At 46.2% G+C, this 24,314-nt stretch overlaps 1 protein-coding gene across 2 annotated transcripts in view; it reads right to left on the bottom strand.

Annotated features, from left to right (window-relative positions):
* The window catches only part of LOC144098917 (SEC14-like protein 2), a 33,484-nt gene extending 13,700 nt beyond the window's left edge, over nt 1–19,784 (bottom strand). Inside the window, exons 1-5 of one of the 2 annotated variants that reach the window (XM_077631872.1) lie at nt 19,627–19,784; nt 8,414–8,483; nt 5,237–5,280; nt 3,553–3,615; nt 2,301–2,394 (exon numbers count right to left, since the gene is read on the bottom strand). In XM_077631872.1, coding sequence (XP_077487998.1) covers nt 2,301–2,394; nt 3,553–3,615; nt 5,237–5,280; nt 8,414–8,483; nt 19,627–19,701 — 346 coding nt within the window. In that variant the 5' untranslated portion in view covers nt 19,702–19,784. Of the gene's footprint in view, nt 1–2,300; nt 2,395–3,552; nt 3,616–5,236; nt 5,281–8,413; nt 8,484–18,267; nt 18,319–19,626 lie in introns of those variants that run through there. The other variant, XM_077631873.1, reaches the window with a different exon arrangement.
* Nucleotides 19,785–24,314: the final 4,530 nt, after the last annotated feature.

Below are 24,314 nucleotides of genomic sequence, written 5' to 3'. Positions count from 1 at the left end.
CATGTCTCTCCAATTAACCCTGTCCTTTGCCAGCTGCGCCCACCCTATGCCTGGAAACTTCCTAATCTCATCTGCCCACCTAACCTTCAGCTGCCCCCTGCTACGCTCGCCTTCTGGTTGTTTTTTTTTTTTAAGCGTGCGCTGACATCGCACAGCACGCGGGAGATTTTGTATCTAGCCTCCATCGAAATGCGGCCGCTGCGGCCGTGATCTAACACGCAATCTTTGGATCAGTAGCAGGACTCCAACGCCACTGAGCCAACGCGGCGGGTACGCTTACGTCCCTATCGATAGATTATCGCGTTCTATGGACACAGACGACACTTTCACTAAATACGGAGCGTTTACAAGCAGACAACAGTGCGTCGGGACAATGCAGGAAGGTCGAGACAGGTTTTTTTTCGCGGATCGTTGAGGCCAAACTACACAGTCGCTAACAGTGATCACGGAGTCTTTTTCGGCATGACAGTTAACGATTTTGAATCGGTCAGCGGGGAACACTTTAAATTCGATTTTCTTGGCAATATATACGCATGTTTTGCTGCGGGACAAACGTCAAAATAGCCAGAACTCCCAAAAACCATTTTTACCCCGCCGCGGTGGCTCAGTGGTTAGGGCGCTCGACTACTGATTTGGAGTTCCCGGGTTCGAACCCGACCGCGGCGGCTGCGTCTTTATGGAGGAAAAACGGTAAGGCGCCCGTGTGCTGTGCGATGTCAGTGCACGTTAAAGATCTCCACGTGGTCGAAATTATTCCGGAGCCCTCCACTACGGCACCTATTCTTCGTTTCTTCTTTCACTCCCTCCTTTATCCCTTCTCTTACGGCGCGGTTCAGGTGTCCAAAGATATATGAGACAGATACTGCGCCATTTCCTTTCCCAAAAAAAAAACAATTATTATTATTATTATTATTACGGAGAAAAAGTTGGCTGGAGTTGTCCTTAGCGTCCCTTTAACACAGGGGCATAGCAGGCCGTTGTTGCAGGTCCCAAATTTGTAGACGTCTGGCGAGGGAGTAACCCCAGCAGGCCTGGAACAGTTAACGCATAATCCTTGTCGTTAGGTTCAAAGTGGCTTAATGCGCAAGCGGGATTCTCGTTATTGTCTCACCGACAGCCGACTGTGCTGAGGAGTTGAGCGATAACTTTGCTAAAGTATTTACATATGAACTAGTCCATGATAATTCAACCACTGTTTTCACAATTTTGTATTTCCTGCACTTTTCCGCGCCTCGTAATTACAGCACGCGGTATAGTTCGCGCAATAGAACGGCTCCCACTTAAAACAAGTCCAGGTCTCGATGGCATCAGCATCACACTTCTAAGGCTGACTAGTCAGTATTCAACTCCCTTACTTTCCTTAATATCTCAGCAGCCCATCGACTCAGGATGCGTACCAGATGATTGGAAGACTGCGTTTATAATACCCTTATTTATATCTGGTGAGAGTTTCCTTCCAGCAACTAAAGTCCGAACTCGCTAATCTCAATTAGCTGCAAGTTACTAGAACATATATTATAAACACATATTATAACATAAATGCAAAAATATAACAAAAAACGTATTTTCGTCCCACTTTTAAAGGTTTGTTTTCAAGCGCTCACATCTCTGCATGTGACTCGAGACGTCACGCATTGAAATCACAAGCTGATGGGCGAGATGGTTATGCATGATGGTTACGAAAGCGCTGTGTAATGTTCCTTTCTTCCCTCCGCTATCTTCCTTTTTTTATAGAAATAAAGTTGTTCCTCCTCCTCCTCTTCGGCCTTGTGCCGTTGCGCTGTTTCGCAACCATCACGTCATACATGATAAGCACGTCAGTTTAAGTTCGCCCGAAACCAAACACGAGACATAAAAACAAAGTGCTGAAAGTACGGTTGCGCATGTATCATGGGAACGCCAGAGCCCAGCGGTTTGTTGGCGTTTAGTCATAAAGGTACACTAATAAAGGGTTTGTTGCCGTCGTCGTGTCAATCGCACAGACGCGTGGGACGACTTTGGCAGTCTGTTTTCGAAATGACAGAAATCTGAGCGGCACCTGACGAAGGGTATTTGGAAATATGTACCAGCTAGGGCACGCCGAACAACAACAAAAAATTACTCAGCTTTAGCGTTAAAATTCTGTAACGCAACGTTGCAGGCTAGGGTTAATATTTAAGATAAAAAAAATAAAGGCAGACCGATTTCGAGCTTTCGCCTTCCCCGAGCCCAAATCTACCTTATATTAAGTTACAAAGGGGAAAGCCTTAAATCCAATCTAATCCAAGTCGTGCCACTTTATCCAGCCGTGTAAAGCCTACCTTTGAAGTCTGATTGTCCGACAGGCACGATGAGCACGGGCCGAGCGTCGGGACTGCACTCCACGGCGCCGCCCGGGCAGTACTTCGTAAAGACCTGCACAGTAATCGAAACAGAGCTTATGATCTTTTGGTGCTAAATGTGCGGCCAAAGCGACCAGACGTGCTTCTCTACATGGCGGGCGACTGAAAACTGTCTGCGTGCAGTCACATAATGCAGCAGTATACGCACGCTGAGAAGCGGTTAGACGTAATGTTGGCATTTTTTTTAATGTGTTTCATCGTTATCATCTGTCGACCTGAGCGGCTTACGCCAGTTACAGCGAGGCAGTGCAAATATGCCGCTTGATAAATATGAAATGAATATCACAAATTGCAAGAAGCATTATTGTATGCGGAGCTTAAGCCCAATTATCCAAAAATGTGCCTGTCTAGCTAGATAAGCATCGTGTAAATGTGCTCACTACTACTGTTATTATATATTTAGGTCTACATTCAGCTTTATTTTTATTTTAATTACATTACAAGTGTAAATTCAGAACAAAATAAGCAACCGCAACAGACGTATATAGTTACTATTCCTTAATTCACTTTGCGAATTCACTGAACGCCCCTGAGCCTCCATGGCCCTCCCTCGGCAGCTTTTACTACGGTACATCACCTTTTAATTTTTTCTTTTCTTTTTTCATTATTTCCTTTAGAGTGGTTTAAGCCCGTTGTGTCACAGGCGGTGGGTGCAGGCAGGCTAATTTTTACTTTTATTTGCTCTTGGGCTGCCCACCTAACGAATGCCTTTTTTTTCTTGTTTAAAACAACAGGTTCTTCCTTCCCTCTTAGAGTTCTTGTTTTTTTTTAGATCAGAGATTGAGTTCGGGAAACTAACATCCTTGTCATCCTAGCCGAAAAATAAGAAACGACAGAATCTTGTCCAAAATACGACACTGTTTTGTCGGAAGACAGATTTCTCTGTATTATTGCAGTGTTTTTTTTTTCTTCTGATGTACTGTAGTGTTTTCCTGAAGTATTTTTTTTGTAGTTCTGTCACTACGACAAGGCAGAGCACAATACTGCAAAAAATTCTGTTGTTACTACAATAATACATGTTCTTACTACAAGTTCCCTGCCAAAAACACTACAAAAACTCCGTTGTGACAACAGAAAATTTTGTGTTGTGTTTTTCGACATGGGACGCAGAACAGCACTCCCGAAAGCGTCCCCCAGATCTTCGCGACAAGTCACGTTCGCATTTACTTACCTCGGGGGCTCTGTAGTCCTCCAGTATGCTGTCCACTTGGTGCTTTTTCCGCCAAGCAATGTGCTGCGCAAGGAAATATTCATGAGGACACCTCGTAGGGAGGCCATCTCGCCAAGTAAGCTTCGCTTATTATGCTCAAGGTCAGTGTCCACTCCGGTATCAACGAATTCAAGAAAACCCTCGCAAAAGGATCCCGAAGGTGAAAGCCACATTTGCGTCCGGAGTTGCGCTATACTTGGTATGTATTCATACGTCCTCATTAGGGTGTTAAACACAGGGCGATAAAAAGACAGGATGACAACCCCGATAGCCAGCTGAAGCATTTGTCAGCTGTAATATATTGCTTTTCTCTTAATGAGTGCCTATCAGCGGCGTGTCTCGTCTATGTAGGCTTACCTGCAACAATGGTTTATGAACTTCCCGCTGTCTTCCAATAGACATTTCGTTTTGACAATAAATAATCAGTAGACTAATATGCTTTTTGTAACGATATTTTTCCCTCTATTCGAGGTCTAAACTGACTGGCATAGACGAAATTCTAGTAAAGTGTAGGGTCATAAATCTATAGACTGGTTAACAGACTACCGGAATTATCTATAAGTAGTCTATGTGCCTTGTAAGAGAAGTCGAAAGACTGTCTGAAGAAATTTTTTTCAGGGGTTTATTTTGCCCTCCAAGTTTTTGTATAAAATTTTGTTGTTCATACAACACTTCCTCTCCATCCGTCTGCAGCTTCGTACTCGTAGTTATAAACTGACATTTCATTGAGAATTACCGCACCCTTATTATAAACACCGTTTTGCGATAACAGTATTAGTCAAACGCAGCGGTTTCAGCTTTTAGTGCTGGAGAAACAGCTATATAGAACGTGATACCTTATCACGCACTGAACCGGCCGCGTCATACTGACTTACTCTTTTGTAGCGCAGCACTCTTACACTCATCAAAAGTCTCACTTTCTATTTCAAAGCAAGTCTTGATTCAGTCGCTCGGCGTTGTGGAAGACAGATCTGGCCCCCAGATAACGAGAACAAACATTCAAAGATCTGTTCTTACATAATAACGTTTCGCGGTTGGCCACTGGCAATGCTCTTTCATGTCGCGATGGCGAACGCTACAAAACGCAATGCGCGGCCTACATCGGCTTGATAGGCTGTTTATTACAGAATGGGGGTTTATTACAGAATGGGGGGAATGACACCGCCCCCTAACTACCACCTGAACATCGGCCGGCGAAAAAGTAGGAAATGGGGTGGAGACGGGGGAGGTACACTGAGCTAAAGTTATTCACACGTCACCTTGCAATGGTCAACCATGGCGGAACACTCAGGACCCGGATGGTGCCGAACTCTGTCAGTTTTAACCGCGACCGTTCTATCGATGCCCCCAGCATCTGATGTTGAACCGACTGACTGAAATATTAGTGCGCAGAACGTTGCGGATTTGGCCGCTGGCCAGCTCCATCCAGGTGTTTTAGTTTATCAACGAGATAGCACCGACATACGAGAGCTGACTGAAATTCATTACTTTTGCACTCACTAACTCTGATGCGCACTCCTTTCGTCTGTTCAGTGCGATAATCACGTCGCCGATGAAAGCTCAGGCACGAGTGCTAACTATAATACGAGGCAAACCGCACCAAACATAGTTCCTTTTCCTTTTACACAGGAGGGGCGTCACTCACCGCTTTCAGCATTTTCTTTGCCTCGTCAGTGTCAAACTTCCTCGCTGTAAGAGAAACGCCCAATCAATGTTGACTGTGTGGGGTAATCCACGGTAAGACCCCGCGAGCACTCTAACGCATATAGCTGTCTTCGATGCCGGTTTTGGAATACTAGCGCTTCGGCAGCCTGTATGTGCGGTCGTAAATAAAAGGGTACGTACCACATCACCCCGTCTAGACACCTTTTTCAAAAAAATTTCAGTAAAAGATGTGCTCATGGCAGCCTTCCAAGACGGCCGGGTTACTTTGTCTAAACGAGATATCTGCTCGAGGCGACCGAGAAAGTGCCAATTTTCTTGCGCTTTACTCTACGAGATTGTTTCGTAACTTTGATTGAAATAGGATTTTTTTTTCGCGGGTCTATTTAAGCACATACACGATAGGCGTTGACAGTTTCGGAAGTTGCGGACAGCCGTAGCACAAAGCTCATAGAATAATAATACAGAAAAAACATCTAGACCTACGACTGCGTTTTCAAAATGTCCTCCGCATTCAGGGGAGCACACATACTTGAAAAATATTTTTAATTTGTGCTGAAAAATAATTTTGTCATGTCAACAGCAAATATACGTGGCGTCGAGCAGGCTTAAATAAAAAATGACGGGGAGAGGGAGGCAGGAAGGAGGGGGGGAGGGAACGAACCTAACGCGGAAAGTTTTCCTGGACATTCACTAACTAAGGTCCGATACAACTTAAGTCTGCAGTGAAGTTCCCCCCACATTCAGGGTCGCCGCACAGAACCTCTCCACGACAAAACAGTAGTCCGTCGTTAAAAGTTTTCTTGTTACCTAAACAAGCTTATTAGAAGAACAATTTATAAGCTCTAGAATTTTGATACCTGGTTTGTTTAATAAACTCAAGCGTTAAAAAGCTGATTTCGTTTACTGTTGTTATTGGCTAGCGGAGTAATACAGGACGTCGCTGACCTTGTCCCACTGTTAACATTTTTTTTTTAAAGCTGTATACTACTATAGCTCAATCTGTTGGCCGCCAGTAGTAAAGAACGCGTAACGCAATAGGGATGTCTTAAACTTGTAATTTTGAGAAAACTAAACAGTTCCAAGAAATTCTGCGCGAACATGGCGATTATTACCGCCGACTCTTCCTAGCCGCTGCAAAATGTTACCTATAAAATGATTCCTGCACTCACGCCAACTGTTTCCGAAGGCCAGAGAGAATCAATGGGATGTACCGAACATTCGAAATTCCCGCGTTGACGCCACGCGGCTCATGGTGGCAGCCATGTCAACTAGAAGCATTTGTCCAGATTTCCTGGCTTTGTATTCGCAGAGAGTTTGGAAGTAAAAGGCCGTAACAAAACGCCGTAGCCATGGCTATCGCAGAAACGGGTCCGGAGCGCCGGCCACTTGCAAAGCCAAACTTACGTAAACGCCTGCCGCCATTTGAATCCTAAGTGAACACTTATTTTTACTTGCCACCGTTTATGTGCAGCCCGTGAAGCAGACAAACCATTCCGGCTTGATATCTATGACAGGGCGATTATGCTGGCTGCCAGCAGTCGGCTGCTTTGTGTCGGCAAACAAGAAAAAAAAATGCTATCTCCTTGATCACGGAAGCTAGCGCAGTTCCAGCCAAGCGTAACCCTCGACTGCAGCGCCCTCTCACCGCCCGGGTGCAAGCAGCGGCGGCTTTCAGAGGAGGAGTTATGGAACTAATAATGTATCTATGTTGGCGAAAGCGGCCGCATACTCGATGTCTTGTTATAATCCTCCAGCGAAATGCTTCTCATGGGCGGTTGCAGACTGCGTAACTAGTCTGATTCTACGAAGTGCGGTAAACGGGTGGTTGCGGATATCGTATAGCTGCTATGGTATCGCCATCGACAACAACAAAGTCAAAAGACGCATGCACGAAAGAAGCCAGCAGTACGGAAAATGATGCAAGAGCGCTGCGAAGACGTCCCGACTCCCTGGAAATACAATACATCGCAACATAGAGCCAGACGTCGTTTGAGTAGTTTTGTCAAGCTGTTTTCTTTGAGGTTATAAAATTTTTCGGTTTTTTATATCATCTTTTAGTCGCCCTTTTATGAACACGTTTTTCTTTTAATTCTCATCACACTTTTTAGCCTTTTAACTCACCTTTTGGCTTCTTGACTTTATCCCGTTTTATGATGTTGCCGCATACTGTGATCTGTTTCGCTGTCATGTTTCAACTGTTGCTATGCCCCGCCTAGCGAATTCCGCCTTTTAAATGCACGCACCTGCATCTTCATTACATTTCATTTTTGCGAAGTTCTCGCGTAGTTATCTGCTCTCTGTTCATGTCGCCTCTGTTATCTTGCTCTTCATAGCAAACTCAGCAGTTTTTCATGTGTCTCCCCGCCCATTTCTCATATGCATGCTGCTCCTTCCTGAAATAAAGAACCAGTTCAAGCCAGCGGTGGTGTCCCGTACTTTCTTCGTCCTTGTCTAAAGTTGCACTGCGCTGTATTCCTATAGATGTCATGAATTACCAATTATCCCGGTCAGCCACGCTCCCATGTGAAGACGGGACATGAGAGAACGATACGGACACTTGTGCTGCTGATTCCTTTTCATTCAACATGAACTTAGTTTTATGGGGATTTAACGTCCCAAAGCGACTCAGGCTATGAGAGACGCCGTAGTGAAGGGCTCCGGAAATTTCGACCACCTGGGGTTCTTAACGTGCACTGACATCGCACAGTACACGGGCCTCTAGAATTTCGCCTCCATAAAAATCCGACCGCCGCGGCCGGGACATTCAACATGAACTCACCAGCCCGTATTAGCCCTCTATAGGAGCCAGCAGGCATTGCAGGCATGAAGTTTTTTTTTTTTTTTCATGGTGAACGGTTCGAGTGGAAAAATAATTGCGCTATTATTTTATAGGGTAGAAAATTTTAGAGAGCTATGGCGGCTGTCTTGCCCTCTTCTTTCGAATGAATTTGTGCCGTACACAGCCTAACCTTGAGAGCTTGCTCTAGTGCCACCCGTGACCATAGCGACAGATGTGGAACGTCCTGCAGTTATACCGCGAGCGTCACTTAGAACGTGATATGACACGGGAGTTCGAGCAAGTGAACAGTGCAACTATTGCTGCACAGTGTTTAAGCGGCGTGGAATGCACGTATACGCCAACCGTCGGCGCACCTACCTCGTAGCCATTTCAGCAGATACCAGTCCTCCCGACATGGCGGCGAAAGGTCGGCCGTGGCAGCACGGAACTGCGAAATTTGTTCGGAACACAGACATTAGCAGAGTGCAAATGCTGGTGCCTTTGCGTAATGCGTACCCGTACTCCACAGTATCTGTGCAAAAAAAAAAAAAGAAGACAGAATAAAAAGAAGTTTTGTTAAAGTACTCGTTGTTGGACTAGTTTGTCGATATTAGCGTGTTTTAGAATAGGGAGGGTATATCGCCTAGGGGCATGAGGAAATAGCGGGGCGCCAGAGCACATGTGCAGAACAATAACTCGCTATTCCCCTATCCACCTCACCGATGGGGTCCCCTTATTCTTAAGCTCTCTGTTAGCTCACAAAAAAATTAGCACAGAGACGGGACACAAGTACTTCACGCTCAGCGCACTTGCGTGTTATTGGGTTGTGAAAAACATGTTTTGATGCTTAGTTAAAAAAAGAAATATATTGAATAATTAAACCATTATTGCATCAAAAACAACACTGTGACTTCTGATGTGTCCTAATAGTGAAGGGCTCCGGATTAATTTCGACTACCTGGGGTTCCTCAACGTAGTACACTCACGTCACACAGCACGCGGTTGCCTATTGTGTTTCGTCCCCATCAAAATGTGGCCAGGACAGAAGCCGCGAAATCGTGCTCAGCAGCTGAAGGCCACGGCCATAAAGTCATCGCGGCAGGTAACGTAATATTAAAGGGACACTGAAGGAAAATATCAAACGAATCAAGACGGATAGATTATTCCTCGAGAACACTCGCGACGTTTTCTATACGCGGAAAGGTAATGCCTGCGTTGCTGAGAAGAGATTATAGAGAAGGCAACGTGGCACCGGCTTTCTTCCAGTAGCAAAGAACAGTTTGAAGTATTATGCCAAATATTGCGGTTCGATGTCGTTGCTACCCCGCTACCGCGCTACCACGTATACCTTTTATTTATAACTTTATGGCAGCGTTCATAACAAAAAAAAACAAAGAAGAAGACGATAACGAGCTCAATAGAAACGGGGAATGGGTCCGCTTCCCTGCACAGCCTGGCAGAGGACACTTGCAACGTCCTGCTCACTTCACGCACGCACGTATTCTCGGACATCTCGCCGCGGCACTCTTAAAAATAAGTCTGAAAAGGGGTGCTGCACTCTCAAAAAAGGTGTAAAAAGGGAGTATCATCGCGATTTATGCTATCTGAACACCCATCGACTAAAAATTGGGACTGTGTACTCGTAAGCTTCGAGGTGTCATAAAACGCAATGCGCTAGAGGACAGCTTTCTCCGTTTTCAGTCGTTTTTGTTTAGAGTATGTAGTCGTTGCAACTTATACGTTCAATTGTTTCCTGTGGGTTGTAAGCGGAAACAAACCAGCGTCCCCTTTGACTGTGTAAATAAAGACGTTTCACAAGCAAGCATAGCGCTTCACAAGTTGTCGACATGCATGCATGCGCATGTCTGCATTAGCGGGTACTAAAATAAACCAACAGTTTGCAATTTCTTAACGCCCGTAGCCTGCACAAACTAGCCTATTCGACGGTTGAAGTGAGAACTGAACCGCTTCGCTAGTCACGTAGCTATAACACACACAGCGTGTATTCCGTTGAGAGCTTGCGGTTTTGAACTTGCTGCGTGCGTCCAACGGCTACAGTGCAGCCTGAGTGCAGGCAAAGCGAGGAAAAATTTCAGCGCTCGTTTTTTCGACCAACCTTTCCCTCCGTTGTCTTCATGCGCTGTTTTAATTACGAGACTCTTCATATTGTCAGAAATATGCTCGCCGAACTCCCAATGAGCATTTAAACTCCCCAGGGCGTCCACAGAACGTCCAAGGGAGTTTTAATGCCCATTGGGCTGCTTTCCTCGTGTTTCGACAGTAATTGTCCATCGAAACGGCGAAATAGCATTCCTGCAGAAAGCTCGCGAATGCGTCACTCGTCGCCGCTGCAAGAATTTTTAAGCGGCTGCGCCACGTGTACCTCGCTTTTACGCAATTGTCTGGCTTATGAATGCCTTGTTTTTGGTAAAAATGACATATTTTGCTATCAGGCGACCTTACCATATCAGTCTAAAAGCCTGCCTTAGTATTTCCCTTTAGTGTCACAAGTATTCCCATTTAGTCCTTTACCCTGCAGGCATTTACCCCGAATGCCTTCACACAGGTGAAGGCCTGTCAGGCGTACACACCTAGCAGGTTGCCCACATCCCCGTGGGCAGGTGGCCGCTTGCCGTAAAGAGGCTTCAGACATATATGCCCGAAATCGGAAAAAGTGCGCAGTAGAGCTACCGCGCTAATAGAATATATGTTATCCCGGCCGTGATCACTAGACTAAAGTTCTGCGTGCATTAGCGTAATGATCCACCATCTTGCTTCGCAAAGAATACGGCGTTTGGTAAATGCTCCAGCGAGCAGAGCATGCTTTTGGCTGACCATCGGGGGAAAAAGCCGTGCATCACACAGCTGTCATTTAGGAGGCGATGGACGCCAGCTGTTGTGCCAACGTACGGCTGACAGACATATCTACTTGATCAGCGCAGGCTTCGCTATACAGGAGGAAACCCTGCTTCACTTATGCTCACATCCGGGCGCTGTACAAAAAGGACAGAAAAAATTGCCAGTGGCTTAGCTCGGCTATGCCAGGATATACGTAGCGAGAGGTACTTTTCTCTGGCTGAGCTTGTTTTTCGGAAATTCGAATGGTGTGATCAGTCACACGACGGGCCTTCACATCATCTACTGTTGGTTCCTGTTGACCGACGCCTTCCATAGGCTCCATCTCGGTGGCTATGTGCCGTATATTACGCTCGGCACTCTGGCATCTCCATTTGGCAAGCCGTTCCTCTCTCTGTTCGGGCGTCTCCGCTGCTCTATCCTCCTTCTGACGCTCATTCTCTCTTTGTTGAGTAGCCAAGTGCCAGGCGACAGCCTCAGGATGGGAAGAGTTAATCTTCTCTCCTCTATACCACCGTTTAGCAGCGGCGGACTCTCCTCTGCATGCATGTCAAACGTTGTGATACAGACGCCCACTACATCTCCGCCTTTTATACGTAATGCTCCGCATGCGACGCGCAGCGAGGCGGCGACGGAGAACGCGGCGCAGCTTTACCATGGTATCCATGGTATCTGGTTACCATGGTATCGGCGCATGCGCACAACTGCTCATCCGCGTGACGTCACGCACGGCGTCGACGGTGGAGCGGGCGCGCGGCCGCCGCTACGGCAAAGCTCACGCCGCACCTTGCTCACCTCCGGTTGCCATGGTAACGGCGCATGCGCACAACTGGCCTCTCCCATGTACCGCGAAATGCTCGACTGGTAGCCTAGCGTAGCTCCCGCTACAAAAAACGTAGGAATAAAAAAATTACTATGCCCGTTGCATGCCAGGCACTGCACGCTATACGCAATGGTCGAACTGCTTCGAGCGCAGAAGTTTGACTGTGCTCCATGGTCACGTGTCAGAAGTCATGTGATGGTTGTACTTTGTGACAGGCATGCCTTGCCGTGGCTTCGTCTTTACACGAATGCGACCGTACCGCCTTGCATTTCCCCACTGAATCACGAGAAATGTGGCGTGTCACCGCTTACATGCGCCTCGCCAAGTCTCGCACGAAATCGCGGAATTGCCAACGGGATTTGGGGTGAGATGCAGAGAGCAAAAACGTGCGCCTTCGCACAGTCCCGCTCTCCTCATGAATGCGTTGTGCCACCCTTTCAAGCTCTATCCGCTAAAAGTGATTATTTCGGTGCGACGCGCCAGAAAGCCGGCGCGTTCCGTTGTAACGTCGTAGTTCGAGCAGCACACTTAACACGGATGCGAGAGTTTGGTGAGCGCCGCACTTCCATGCAGTGCTGATGGTGCCCTAGGAAGACATATCGCAAAGATGAGCCGGACAGGCAAGGCCAACAAAGGAAAGTAATAATAAATGTAACAATAAGCTATTAATAAAGTAAGCACTCAATTTAACGCATGCAAACGCAGACACAATGATAATGTGATAACACACCTCCATACTTCCTCAAATGCACCCTTTAAAACAGCCGATGCGCCCCGAGTTATGCCATATCCAGTCACCCGGCCTTTTCCCGTTGGTTCCGCGCCAACTTGACCACGAAGGTTCCAAATGCCTCCGGAGACACGTGCCGGCTATGCACAGATTCATGTTTTCTTACGCTCGCCGCATTGGCCGGATAAATTGCTGCATTATTTATCAGGCCGCAGCTAGCTACATTAATAACAGTTTCTTGGTTTTCCTGCGGGTGCACTCCTGGCTTGTGTGTACACGGTAAGTCGCCGGAACGCGACAAACGATAAAAAGAACTTCGCCGAATTCCGCGTGGCGTCGTGAATTCAATACAAAGCGAAGCATGGTTGCGCAAAGTTTAATGATAGCGTTTTCCTTCTATGGCATGGATAGTCGCTCTGTTTAATTAGTGCTCAGCTCCAAAGACTCGCAAACGCTCACTGAAGCATACACAACGATTCTGGACAACAGCCTTTTTCAACGACAAAGCGATTACGAACGCATTTTGTCCACATATTGTAATATTTCGCAATAACAATCAATATAGCTGCAGATCTCCCCTCGGCAGCCTCGCATTTTTTTTTTTTTGCTATCGATGTTTTTGCTATCGTCAAAAACGTTCCTCGTTGGTTTTCTATGGCAGTCTTAACTACTAGATTCGAGCGGTGGAAGAAATTCAAGAGAAAGATTTTGCTACGCATAGGAAGAATCGACCATTACCTTCAATATTTCCATAACAGTAGCTTACAATATTCCAGTATTCAAAATTTTTATCCTAGAAAGCTGGACATGATGAGTGACTGACTGTTGCTTTTCGAAGCACCTGACATACTATTGTAGGATACAACTCAAGAACGATCGGAAAATGCCCCTCAAAGGATACCCCTCAAGCCAATGGCGTTGTGAGGTTCTCATGACGTCGGGGTTAACCCCCTTGAACTAGGTAGCGTGACATCGTAGGAGGCTAGCAAGGGCATGTGTATTAACGGATTAACCGCGACGTCATGAGAATCGGACGACGCTATTGGCTGCAAGGCCCTTCGAGGGTCATTTGTCTCTTTGTTCTTGAGTTGCATCCGACTATAGAAGTTTTGCTGGACAAGTGCTAAGTGCTGGCTTGCCTGGCTTCTCCGCAATGTACTGTCCGAACCAACACCAGGTGGAAAAAGAGGAAGACCATGCATTCTTGGTGGAGACGAAAAATTACGGCGATCAATGTGTTGGCGGTCTGAACAAAAACAAAAGGCTTTAAACGCCAGTGGCGTGCGCACAGCTGTGTCGGTGAAGCACTGTTTAGCATGCAAGTCCCGTGCATAGTAGTGCATGTGTTTGAGAAAAGGAAAGCTTTTATGTAAATTAGCACAGTTTCTGCATGGTTGTTACATGGTCTCAAGTGCACCGGCTGTTTACAGCGGTTGGCATTTAAGTAATAATTGGTTTTTTTGGGGGGGGAAAGGAAATGGCGCAGTATCTGTCTCATATATCGTTGGACACCTGAACCGCGCCGTAAGAGAAGGGATAAAGGAGGGAGTGAAAGAAGAAAGGAAGAAGAGGTGCCGTAGTGGAGGGCTCCGGAATAATTTCGACCACCTGGGGATCTTTAACGTGCACTGACATCACACAGCACACGGGCGCCTTAGCGTTTTTCCTCCATAAAAACGCAGCCGCCGCGGTCGGGTTCGAACCCGGGAACTCCGGATCAGTAGCCGAGCGCCCTAACCACTGAGCCACCGCGGCGGGGCATTTCAGTAGGTCCAAACATCGAAATTCAACCGGTGAGGTACACTAGTCTTTTCCATAAAATGCGATAGTGGAGAGTAGTGGGCCTTAATTTTGAGGCGCACCACACATTTTTCAGTCATTTTTTTTTTTTCAATGCTTTCGCTGGTGACGGAATTTCTTGATTAGTTCGATGTGAACACCTTGAATTCTTACCGTGTCTAGCGTGCGAACATTACTGAGTTACTTAATCCAAGCAACGGCAGTATAGATGCCATCTTGAACACCACAAACCGAAAATGAAGGCACAGAGGCGACACTAAGAACGGCGGCGAACGGTTGCTGCACAATTGTCGCCGCTGTTTTCGGTTGAGAATATTCTGCGCCACGTCGATCGAGAAAAACGATCGAGCTGCGCAAGATTTTGTCGATCAATATACCAACGTCACAAATTGCGCTGTCCGCTTTATTTATGGCTGTCTAACCTGGAATCAAGCTTACAGAAATGGACCAAAGGAGAAGAAAATTAAAAAAGATTCTCGCTTGTTCGAGTGCGAGCCAGTTGGAGATAAAGCCAATGAACAAGACAAGGCCTACTATTTCTACGTTTAATTCCAACATGTCGCCAAAACATTACGTAGGGCACTTAAGACTATACTTGCACGTTTTCAATGCGAAAGCACTGTTTTTATTTTTATTTCCTTTTTATTCATTTTTAATTTTTTCTCTTCCTTTCTATTGACGCACCTAATCATTAGCATACAGTTGTAAGGCAACGCATATACTAGGCTCACATTTGTTCGCCGGGAAGAAACGCGGTTTTGTGGCCTTTCGTGGCGTTTCCTAAAAGTTTTGTTAATATTTCATGTAAATGGAACATATTTTCAGTGTAATAAATACCACGTTTAAAAAAGAAAAAAAATCTCGCAATCTGAAAGTCCTCGGTTCAATTACTCGCACGTTCGGAAGGAATTTTATATATATTCGATACCACGGTGACGTGGTCTGGGATTTTTCGTGACCACTTATGGGGCCAACGACGAAAAGTTTCCTTGCCGCTTTCGCATTAAAAATCGAGCGCGTTCTCTGCCGACCAGAACAATTTTTTTTAAACATGTGCTGCCTTTGTACACGATTTCCGTTCGTTTTGCAAATTTAGCGCATGCGCAGTCGCGGACAAGGTAACCTGAAACGCCGGAGCCACGACCGAGAGCTACTAGTAGCGCCGCACTGCTGCAGTAACATGAACTGAGAGCGAGGTAATCCGGCGCGATAATGCTTATACAATCGCGCCTGGATCAACCTAATCGGTGTTAGACGAGCCAAGGGGCGTTCCTTATACTTGCGAGTTGTATTCATACCTGAGCGCTCTCTGTATACTACAACAAAAATTTTTCATTGTGTTCTGTTTGCGTCGCATATAGTTTCGCAGGTGTGCCTTCGCAAAACTTTTCGCCATCGCGGGGTCATTCCTCTCGAAATGAGACGAACGCTGTACTCTTTAGTGCCGATGTTTTAACTCGCTAGCTGTTCTCGCAGCTGCACGGGTTTTTTTTTTTTTTTTCGCCCTGCTGTCATTTCAGGGTGGCTTATCCATAGGACACTTCGCTTTCGGGTAAAACCCTATTTCTTGCCGAAAATGAGCCCTCCATAGACGGTGTTTGTATTATAGTTCACAAAGCTAAAGACACCGCAAGAAAAAAATTGAGGATATACAGTGCCTAATCCAGAAAGGTGTATTCGGTCAAATGGGGATCTTAAACCTCCATTAACGCACGCGTTTACATGAGGCAGATGAGTTTGAGCATAATTTCGAAAAGGGCGATTAAGAAGCGAGAGCGCAAAACATGGCTACTGGCCAGACGTCCTGTCGGAGTCACTGTATTAAGCGCTGTCCACGCTAGTGACACCCCGATCAAAGGACCTATGCTTGAGCGTTTAAAATTGTTGCTGCGATGTTTAATGTTTTCGCGCAGTTCAAATCGAGACAGGCCACTCTTCCTCAGACGTAGGAGTGCTCCATAGGAGATTGGTAATGTACAGGGTCGGTCAAAAGTTCCCAGGCCACAGGATTTGCTTTTGAGCAGTATTATCAGGCAGTTACGACACCCGCGAAGCTCCAAATACCTGCAGAGCGTAAATGAAGCATCGTTATAACCTCTTATGACGTTGACAGCTTTATCGGCACCTTAAGTGCCAGGATATACTGAGGAAGAGCAGTCCCTGTGGCCTGGGAACTTTTTACCAACCCTGTACGTGAAGAAACGTTTCCAATAGATTAGAGAAAAAAATCTAAATTGGTGAATAATTTTAAGCATAACCCACGATTCCCATGTTGTTTATGAAAGAATTAGCAAAAAATAGGGCATCCTATGGCTAGCAGAGAAACGAATTGTTATAGTGAACTGTCATGCGCAGCAAGAAATTAACCTAAAAAACTCGAACTATGGAACATTTATCTGAATAACCCAATATGTACCCGAATTTAAGGTGGAAAAACATCGCCCAATTTTTTACCCTCAAATTTCCGAAAAAATAAAACCCGACAACGAAACGCCCTACTTATCCATTACTGCATTGCCGCATATAGCCGAACCTCGGTATAACGAAACGATTTATAACGAAATAATAGATATAACGAAGGAATGCCGATTCCCCTTGGAAAGCCAGGTCAACACTGGTTATAACGAAGCTACGGCCATAACGAAGTAACCGCCGGGTTCCTTCAACTTCGTTATAACAATGTTCAACTGTATCATGATCCGAAAATAAAATCGTGTACTGTTCTTGCGCGAAAAGTGCATAAGGCGCATAAGGCCGTTGCATACCTGCCATCAACAAAAAACTTGCTAAGGACATCTAATCGGTTCGCATGGTGATGCTATTTTTATCACCGCTCGCTGAGCAGGCGGGTTCGTTGTCAGCTTGTTTACGGAGCGAGTCAAGTATCGCTTCCCCGGCCCTACACTTATGCTAACGACATTCGCTGCGCCTCCTGAAACGGGCAAGAAATTACATTCAAGGTTCTCTCCCTCGGCTGCGCCATCTTCTTTCGGTACATTAGTGACACAGCGTCTTGAAACTCGCTTCCTGTGGGGGCATCAGCAAGAGATGAAAGTAAATAAAAGCTTCGCTCAACCTCTCCATCGTCGTCCTCTTGCGTCTTCCTTGTCGCTGACCACGACTCCGATAATCGCCCCATAACATCGACGAAGCGTGAGCACACCGCTCTTCAGCAGCCAGCTTAGTTACAGCGCGCCAAAAATGCAAAGAAAGCACCAATGCGTCGTTCCGAAGTCTCAGCTAAAACGCCTCGCCATCACTGTCCGCCCGAATAAACTAATGTTCAATTTGAGGACCTTCCCCGAAATACTAATGGTTCCTTCATACCTCTTGCAAGTATACGTGTATAGTATACCGCTTGGGAGTATATATAGTAATATTAAGCCGGATCGTATGGAGGGCGAAACACTTGCCGAGAACACGTTCTGGGCGTGTTTCGGGCTGAACACGTGATATTAGCGTTAACATTTGGTTAAAAATGGCCCGGATGTAAGCATGTGCAGTTAAACTGATAGGATTTTATAGTCACTTTTTTGCCTTCCTGGTCGCAGCGGCTTTGGGAGCTGCGGAACACACAGTTCGGACGTTCTAGACACGTGTTTTGTCCCCTGTACATGGAAGAGTGATCTAAAAAAATGCGTGTGTGTGTGTGGGGGGGGGGGGGGGAGTGAGGAGTGATTTATGTAGAGGTAAACAAACAAAAAACTGAATTATATAACTAGCAGTCTGTGTGCAGGAAGCCGCAGCTGGCGCGTTTTTGAAGCGTCGGGACTGCCCGAAGCGAAACAACCTGTCCTCGGCAAGTGACACGCGCGTTTCGGTTGATAAAAGCTGCGCTCAATGCTTCTCGAAAATTAAGCTGCCATTTTCTGACCTATTGGTCAAAATTTTAAGACTTGCGCATTGGCGTTCGCAATAATGAGGTCGCGCAATCGTTGATGACAGCCCCGTGCTCAAATACGATGAAGACGACCCGACAGTGCATTTTCTTCGTCCTCACGAAGGTAAAATAATAGGACGCACCATTCACAGCCCATCAGGCAGCCGTTGCTCCAATGAACCAAAATCGCTTCCCAATGTGATTGGTTGAAATCTTTCCTCGCCCCATCCGACCTCGCGCAGTCCAGTGACCATAGGCAGGCGTTGGACCAACCACGGAGCTATGTCGCGGGAAACGCCTTGCGAATATGGCCTCTCATGCTACGAAAAGATTAGTTCGTTGACAAACAGGCGCAGCCTTATCTCTGGCTGGGACACCGTACCGGTTATCTAGTACATGTTCCAGATAGCTTTGGCGTTCACTGAGCCACTCGTGGAACAACAAACGTCCGAGCTACAACGCTTATAGTTATGAGCTGTAGTAGCTTTCCTTTCAAGCGATGGAATTGAAATATATTCGTGGAAATGAAAGTTTTAAATGTCCTCTTTTTTCAGGGGCACATCACTTTTCGAGATAGTCCCAGCCAGCCACCGGAGGCCTAGATTTTATCACGTCGCCCATCTAACGGCGCGGACTTCACTGCATCGAACTTCTGGCCATACCCCAAGGTGAATTGATATCTCAAGGGTACGTTCACTTCGCGCCCGCCAAAGAGGTCATCGATTCAGGTGCTCCGTTGGTGTTGTCAACAACGGCTCTATTTTCTACGACAGCAACCGGAGACCATGGACTATGGCGCACGGCGTGGAAGCAGAGCATCGCCTCTGGCTGGGACTAAATCCAAAAGTGATGTGCTCCTACCAACGAGGACACTTCAAACTTTCGCTTTAATACTGCGCGTCGGCACTCACGTATCACTCATCACCTTCAAATCTGCCGTCGACATACATGCTATATAGCCGCCTCTGCGGCTTCAGAGAGCTGCATATTAGACCGCCTTACGAATGTCGTTGTAAAACTAGCTCATCGAGTTTTCAGCGAACAGCCAACAATTATTTATAAATTATAATCCACATAAAACGTGGCTACATAGAATTTTTACCTTATATACCTTTCTGTGATTCCCCTGAAAAGGTTGCTTCACGAAATAAAAGTGAAACGAACGCAACATGCTTGCATTTGAATTCGGTCACCAAGAAGAAAAAAAAAACCTGAAGCCAACGAAGCTGAAAATATTCAATTCCGTCGTTCTATTCAATACCAGCCCTTCAGAACACAATCTTTCACTTGGCCATGCATGCAGCATTCAGGAACCAAGGTCTGAGCGACAGCGCTGCCTCTTTTCAAACTTGGCTACCACGCGCACTCCACCTCAGATTAGCATCGGAGACTGCGCCCGTATCGTTCGAGCAGCCATGCAAGGAGAAACAAACGGGTTAGCGCGAGAAAGCGGCGCGTGTGTTTACGTCTTGCGACTCGTTAGAGCGCGCTCGCAGCCTCACCTGGTCGAGCGCGGCGCGCTCCCTGGCGCTCAGCTGCTCGGCAGCGGCGGCTGCGTCGTCCACCGAACTGCTCATGACGACGACTCCTGGCCGACTACTATGCCAAGGCCGCCGCGGGCTCACTCGCGGCCGATATCGTCGCCGCAGCTGCAGCAGCGCCGCTCTGAGGTCGCCGGCTTGAGGCCGACGGGGAAAGTGAGAGGTCGAGGTAAACAAGAGAGCGCACATCGTTTGTTCGCGTGTCAACGATTGACTCGCCTCGCTGTGCGCTGGCGCACCCGTTTCCAATGCAGAATGTCGCAGTATCCATCCAGATGTCAATGCTACGTTCAGAATCACGCAGGCCCTATGAGGTTTAGAGGCAACGAAGGTAAAGTGAGTCAGTACGCGGTAGACGGGAGTTGGAAACGGTTGTACATTTGGTGGCTGAAACGCTGGGAACTGATCTAGAGATCTGATTTTAAGATCTAAGAAATGTGACGGCGCTAACACATGCAGCAACAGAACGGGACAAAATTTACGAGCCAAAGAGAATCGAGATTTGGTCTCGTTCTGCGTCTGCAAGTGTTGGCGCTATTTCTAAGATTCGAATTGCACCAACTAGCCCAGAAAGAAGTTTTACTGACTGTTGGGTTCAAGTGAGGTTTATAGCCTAAATGTTATATAAATCGGTAATTAAGGGAAGGATGAATTCATCGCCATCATCATCATCATCATCATCATCAGCCTGACTGCGCCCACTGCAGGGCAGAGGCCTCTCCCATGTCTCTCCAATTTACCCTGTCCTTGGCCAGCTGCGCCCACCGTATCCCCACAAGCTTCCTAATCTCATCCGCCCACCTAACCTTCAACCGCCCCCTGCTACGCTTGCGTTCTCTTGGAACCCACTCCGTTACCCTTAAGGACCAGCGGTTATCTTGCCTTCGCATTACCTGCCTTGCCCAAGCCCATTTCTTCCTCTTGATTTCGACTAGAATGTCATTAACCCGCGCTTGTTCCCTCACCAACTCTGCCCGCTTCCGGTCTCTTAACGTTACGCCTATTATTTTTCTTTCCATAGCTCGCTGCGTTGTCCTTAACTTTAGCTTAACTTGAGGATGAATTGCAACGTAGTAAGTTGTTGACGATATGAAGTGTTCAAAATAGGAACAGCTAATGAGCACGATTGAACCCCCCCCCCCCCCCCCCGTTTAAAAATGGACTCTCTTATCGCGCACCCATTCATACAATCATCTCTAACGCAATAAATTAACAAAAACGGCGCAAATGCCCAGGATGCGCAGGTGCTCCCAGAATTTCATATGGCGTTCTGGAAGCATGAGTTGAAAATGGCTTTCTAAACTAGCTAGGAATGTGACGAATAAAATGTAGAAGTGCCTTATTAGAGCCGTGTTCATGCGTCCAACAGAAGCGGTTTGAATTCAATACCAATCTTAGAAATTGAAATGGACTGGAGGTTCAAGTGTCAGGACCAGTGGATTAAGACTGACAAAAGATGTGCTTTAAAAATATTGTACACTTAAAAACCAGAACTGACGGCTAAAATAACCGACAAACCTTAAAACCTTTTAAAACATTTATTTGCTCGAAATTGCCCGTAGGAGTCTGTCGTATTTGGCTAAAAGTAAAGCGCTAAGAATTGTTCAACGCAAGTTCAATTCTAATACACGCAGGAAAAATTAGCAGTGCACTGACACTGGTGATGTTTCCTTCAGCTAAGCTTATATCCACGCCGCTACCCGCTTGTAAAAGGATACCTGGCATTAACATATCACTGTTCAGTATTCTCTCAGCATTGTTTCTGCGTCCTGAGAGCTGTCGCCTAATCGACGCCAATCTTTCGTGCGACCAAATGCACGTAATACGTTCAAAAGATGCAGAGCTGAGATTACGGCCGCTTTCTCTTTCATCAGGTCAGGTGAGCAGTTGATCCGTGTAGTGCATTAAATACGTCCTTGTCGAGAACCATGCAGTTTAGACACTCGTAGAGCTCGTCTGAATAAAATTCTTCGACCGTGTTTTCACCTCCTTAACTTCGTACCTACACTTATGGGCAAAACTCGTAGGTGATACTCGGTGGATCGATCGTTTGAATACGTTAGTATATCCCTCGCTACCAATCTACCCTTGCCCTCCCGCTCTGCTCAACATGTAGGGCGACCAAGACCACCCTCATACACTACCTGTGGGAATGCCCCCAACCCATTGCAGTTCCCCCCATACCCAACCCACCCCCCTGTTCATGGGAGGCCGCTCTGCGAGCTGCTCAACCAGCTGGCCAAGCATGGCTAGTGGACAGAGCTCTCCACGGGCCTGGGCCGTGAAGCCCAGGCCCGTGGACTCTTGGACAAATAGGAGCCCACCCTTGTAGGTATGTACATAGAAATAGTTTCAGAGGCAGTATGCTATCGTTTTTTCAAGAGCTAGCAAACCGGTCGAATGCAATGCGTAGTAAACAACGATCTTATATGCGCTCCTAAAGAAATTCCCACTGCTCTGCCGCTGAGGTCAGTCCTGTGGCCGATATTTTTTTCCCTGCATAGTAACTTGCCCGATATCTTAAATCATTCCGAGTTCTAATGTACGTGCTTGTGACACGGAATATTTTTATGGAGAAACAATAGATGAATTGCGACTGAAACTACAGAAGGAACTTTCTAAAGTATCATTCAGTTTTACCACGAATCAGCTTACCCTAAATACTGAAGGAAAAAAAAAATGTTTACAGTGTTTCGTTCTAGGAAAAAATAAATAAAATATGATTGGTCAGACACGTTTTACAGAGCTTAAATGGAACTTGTTTCGTGTTAAAATTACGTGGGCGTTTTGAAACAGACCTGCACTGAAAAAAAAAAAAGCCACGCAGCTGTTAAAAAGTAGCGTACTGTCGCTACTTCTTACGAAAGGCTCAGGAATGCTTTGTTCTAATAACCTGCGCATTCTCTACCTTGGTTTTGTGCACAGTCAACCTAGCTAAACTAAAGAACCTTGGGTTAGCACTTGTAAAACTTATTCAGATCAATTATTCACTAGCGAAGAAGAACAATTACGATTGCTACATTTTTAAAAAGCACTCATTCAGCAGTGGTTATCCAAATCATTTATTATTGATTCCTTACAGTTCTGTTCACATATTAAAAACTACAGCAACAGTATAGGTAGTATAAAAGTTTCCAATGGCCCATTTCCCTTAAATCTGTTCAGACTTCCCACCAGACCCATAACGGCTGCAAACCACCAGAATGCTAATCTATGGTGGTTCAATTCCGTGACCTTCGGATCAGCAGCCGAACGGCCAAAGCCACTGTGCCGCTACGGTGGGTAATTCTGATCTCCCGCCACGCCGTAACACCTACGGTTTGACGGAATCTTGAGAGACTCTGATGGAATGCCCAAATATGCAATGATATTCTTAGAGACCTACAAATGAAAAATAATTTCGCACTCACTTTTCAAAAGTTCCTGCTTGAGCACTGTGTGAGCCGTTGCTGTGTTGTGCCTGCCTGCTGTTCCATAGTTTATACTGGGCCCGATACAAGTTTTGCGGCTATGGATGTAAACGAGCAATGTGCATAAATGAAGAAGTGCGTTTTCCGGCCACATTATCTCTTTATTATCACACCTTATTATCACACCCCACACCAAATTATCACACCTCTCTTTGTCCAAAGTTTTCGCCCCTCCGTCCGTCCACACCAAGGGAAAACCACAGTGTCCAACTGGACCAATATCACTGCCGCGTGCCGGCAAAAGGGAGTTGAAAAAAAAAAAAACATTCGAAAGAAAAGATGCGAAGAAGAGGCACGTCGCAGCAACAACATCCGCTCCGCTAAAGTGATTGCTGCAGTAAAAAATATCCCCAATACCCACCGCCCTTTCAACTGGTATGCCGGTCATAGAGGCTTGAAAGGGAACTTACTGATGTAATAGTTAGCTTGCAAATACCGCAATATCAACAGCCACAACGTTGATAAAAACTGGCGTTAATTTCGTACGCGCCAAGCACAAGAACGAAAGCGACGATAGCATACCGTCGGGCGTTACAAGGAAGACTTTGAGTGATTTTCAAAAATAGGATTTTTGAGGCAAAATATGGCTTTTGCGGCATGGTATTGCGAGGCTTGGCGGACGCCAGAAAACCGGTGAATCATCATCTTATCGAGTAAGCTAGTTAACTAATTTCTAATAATTAACTTTTTAACTATTATAGTCAGGCGCCCAGTTGCAATTAGAGATTTGTAGTCGGTCGTTAGTAATAGCCATATCAGCTTCTAGAATTTCTAAAACGCGATTACCTTTGGCTGTGTGGCTCGAGAAAATATGTCTTTTCCGACTTGTTACGTGCACTGGAGGGGTTGCTTTTTTTTTTTTTTGCCTGCATGTTTTCGAAAGCGCTTGTATTTCGCTCGATGCAGCCAAATTTTGTACCCACCGCGGTGGCTCAGTGGTTAGGCGCTCGGCTACTGACCCGGAGTTGCCGGGTTCGAACTCGACTTCGGCGGCAGAGTTTCGATGGAGGCGAAACGCATAGGTGCCCGTGTGCTGTGCGATGTCAGTGCACGTTAAAGATCCCCAGGTGGTCGAAAATATTGCGGAGATCTCCACTGCCTTGGCATATTCATTCATTTTGCGCTAGGACTTTCTTGCTTTGTATTGAAAAAAAAAAAAAACCGTTTTAAAAAAGAAAG

The sequence above is a fragment of the Amblyomma americanum genome, chromosome 7 (genome assembly GCF_052857255.1).
Source record: "Amblyomma americanum isolate KBUSLIRL-KWMA chromosome 7, ASM5285725v1, whole genome shotgun sequence".
Classification (NCBI taxonomy): domain Eukaryota; kingdom Metazoa; phylum Arthropoda; class Arachnida; order Ixodida; family Ixodidae; genus Amblyomma; species Amblyomma americanum.
The sequence above is the reverse complement of the archived record's forward strand: the minus strand, read 5'-3'. Positions and strand labels throughout refer to the sequence as shown.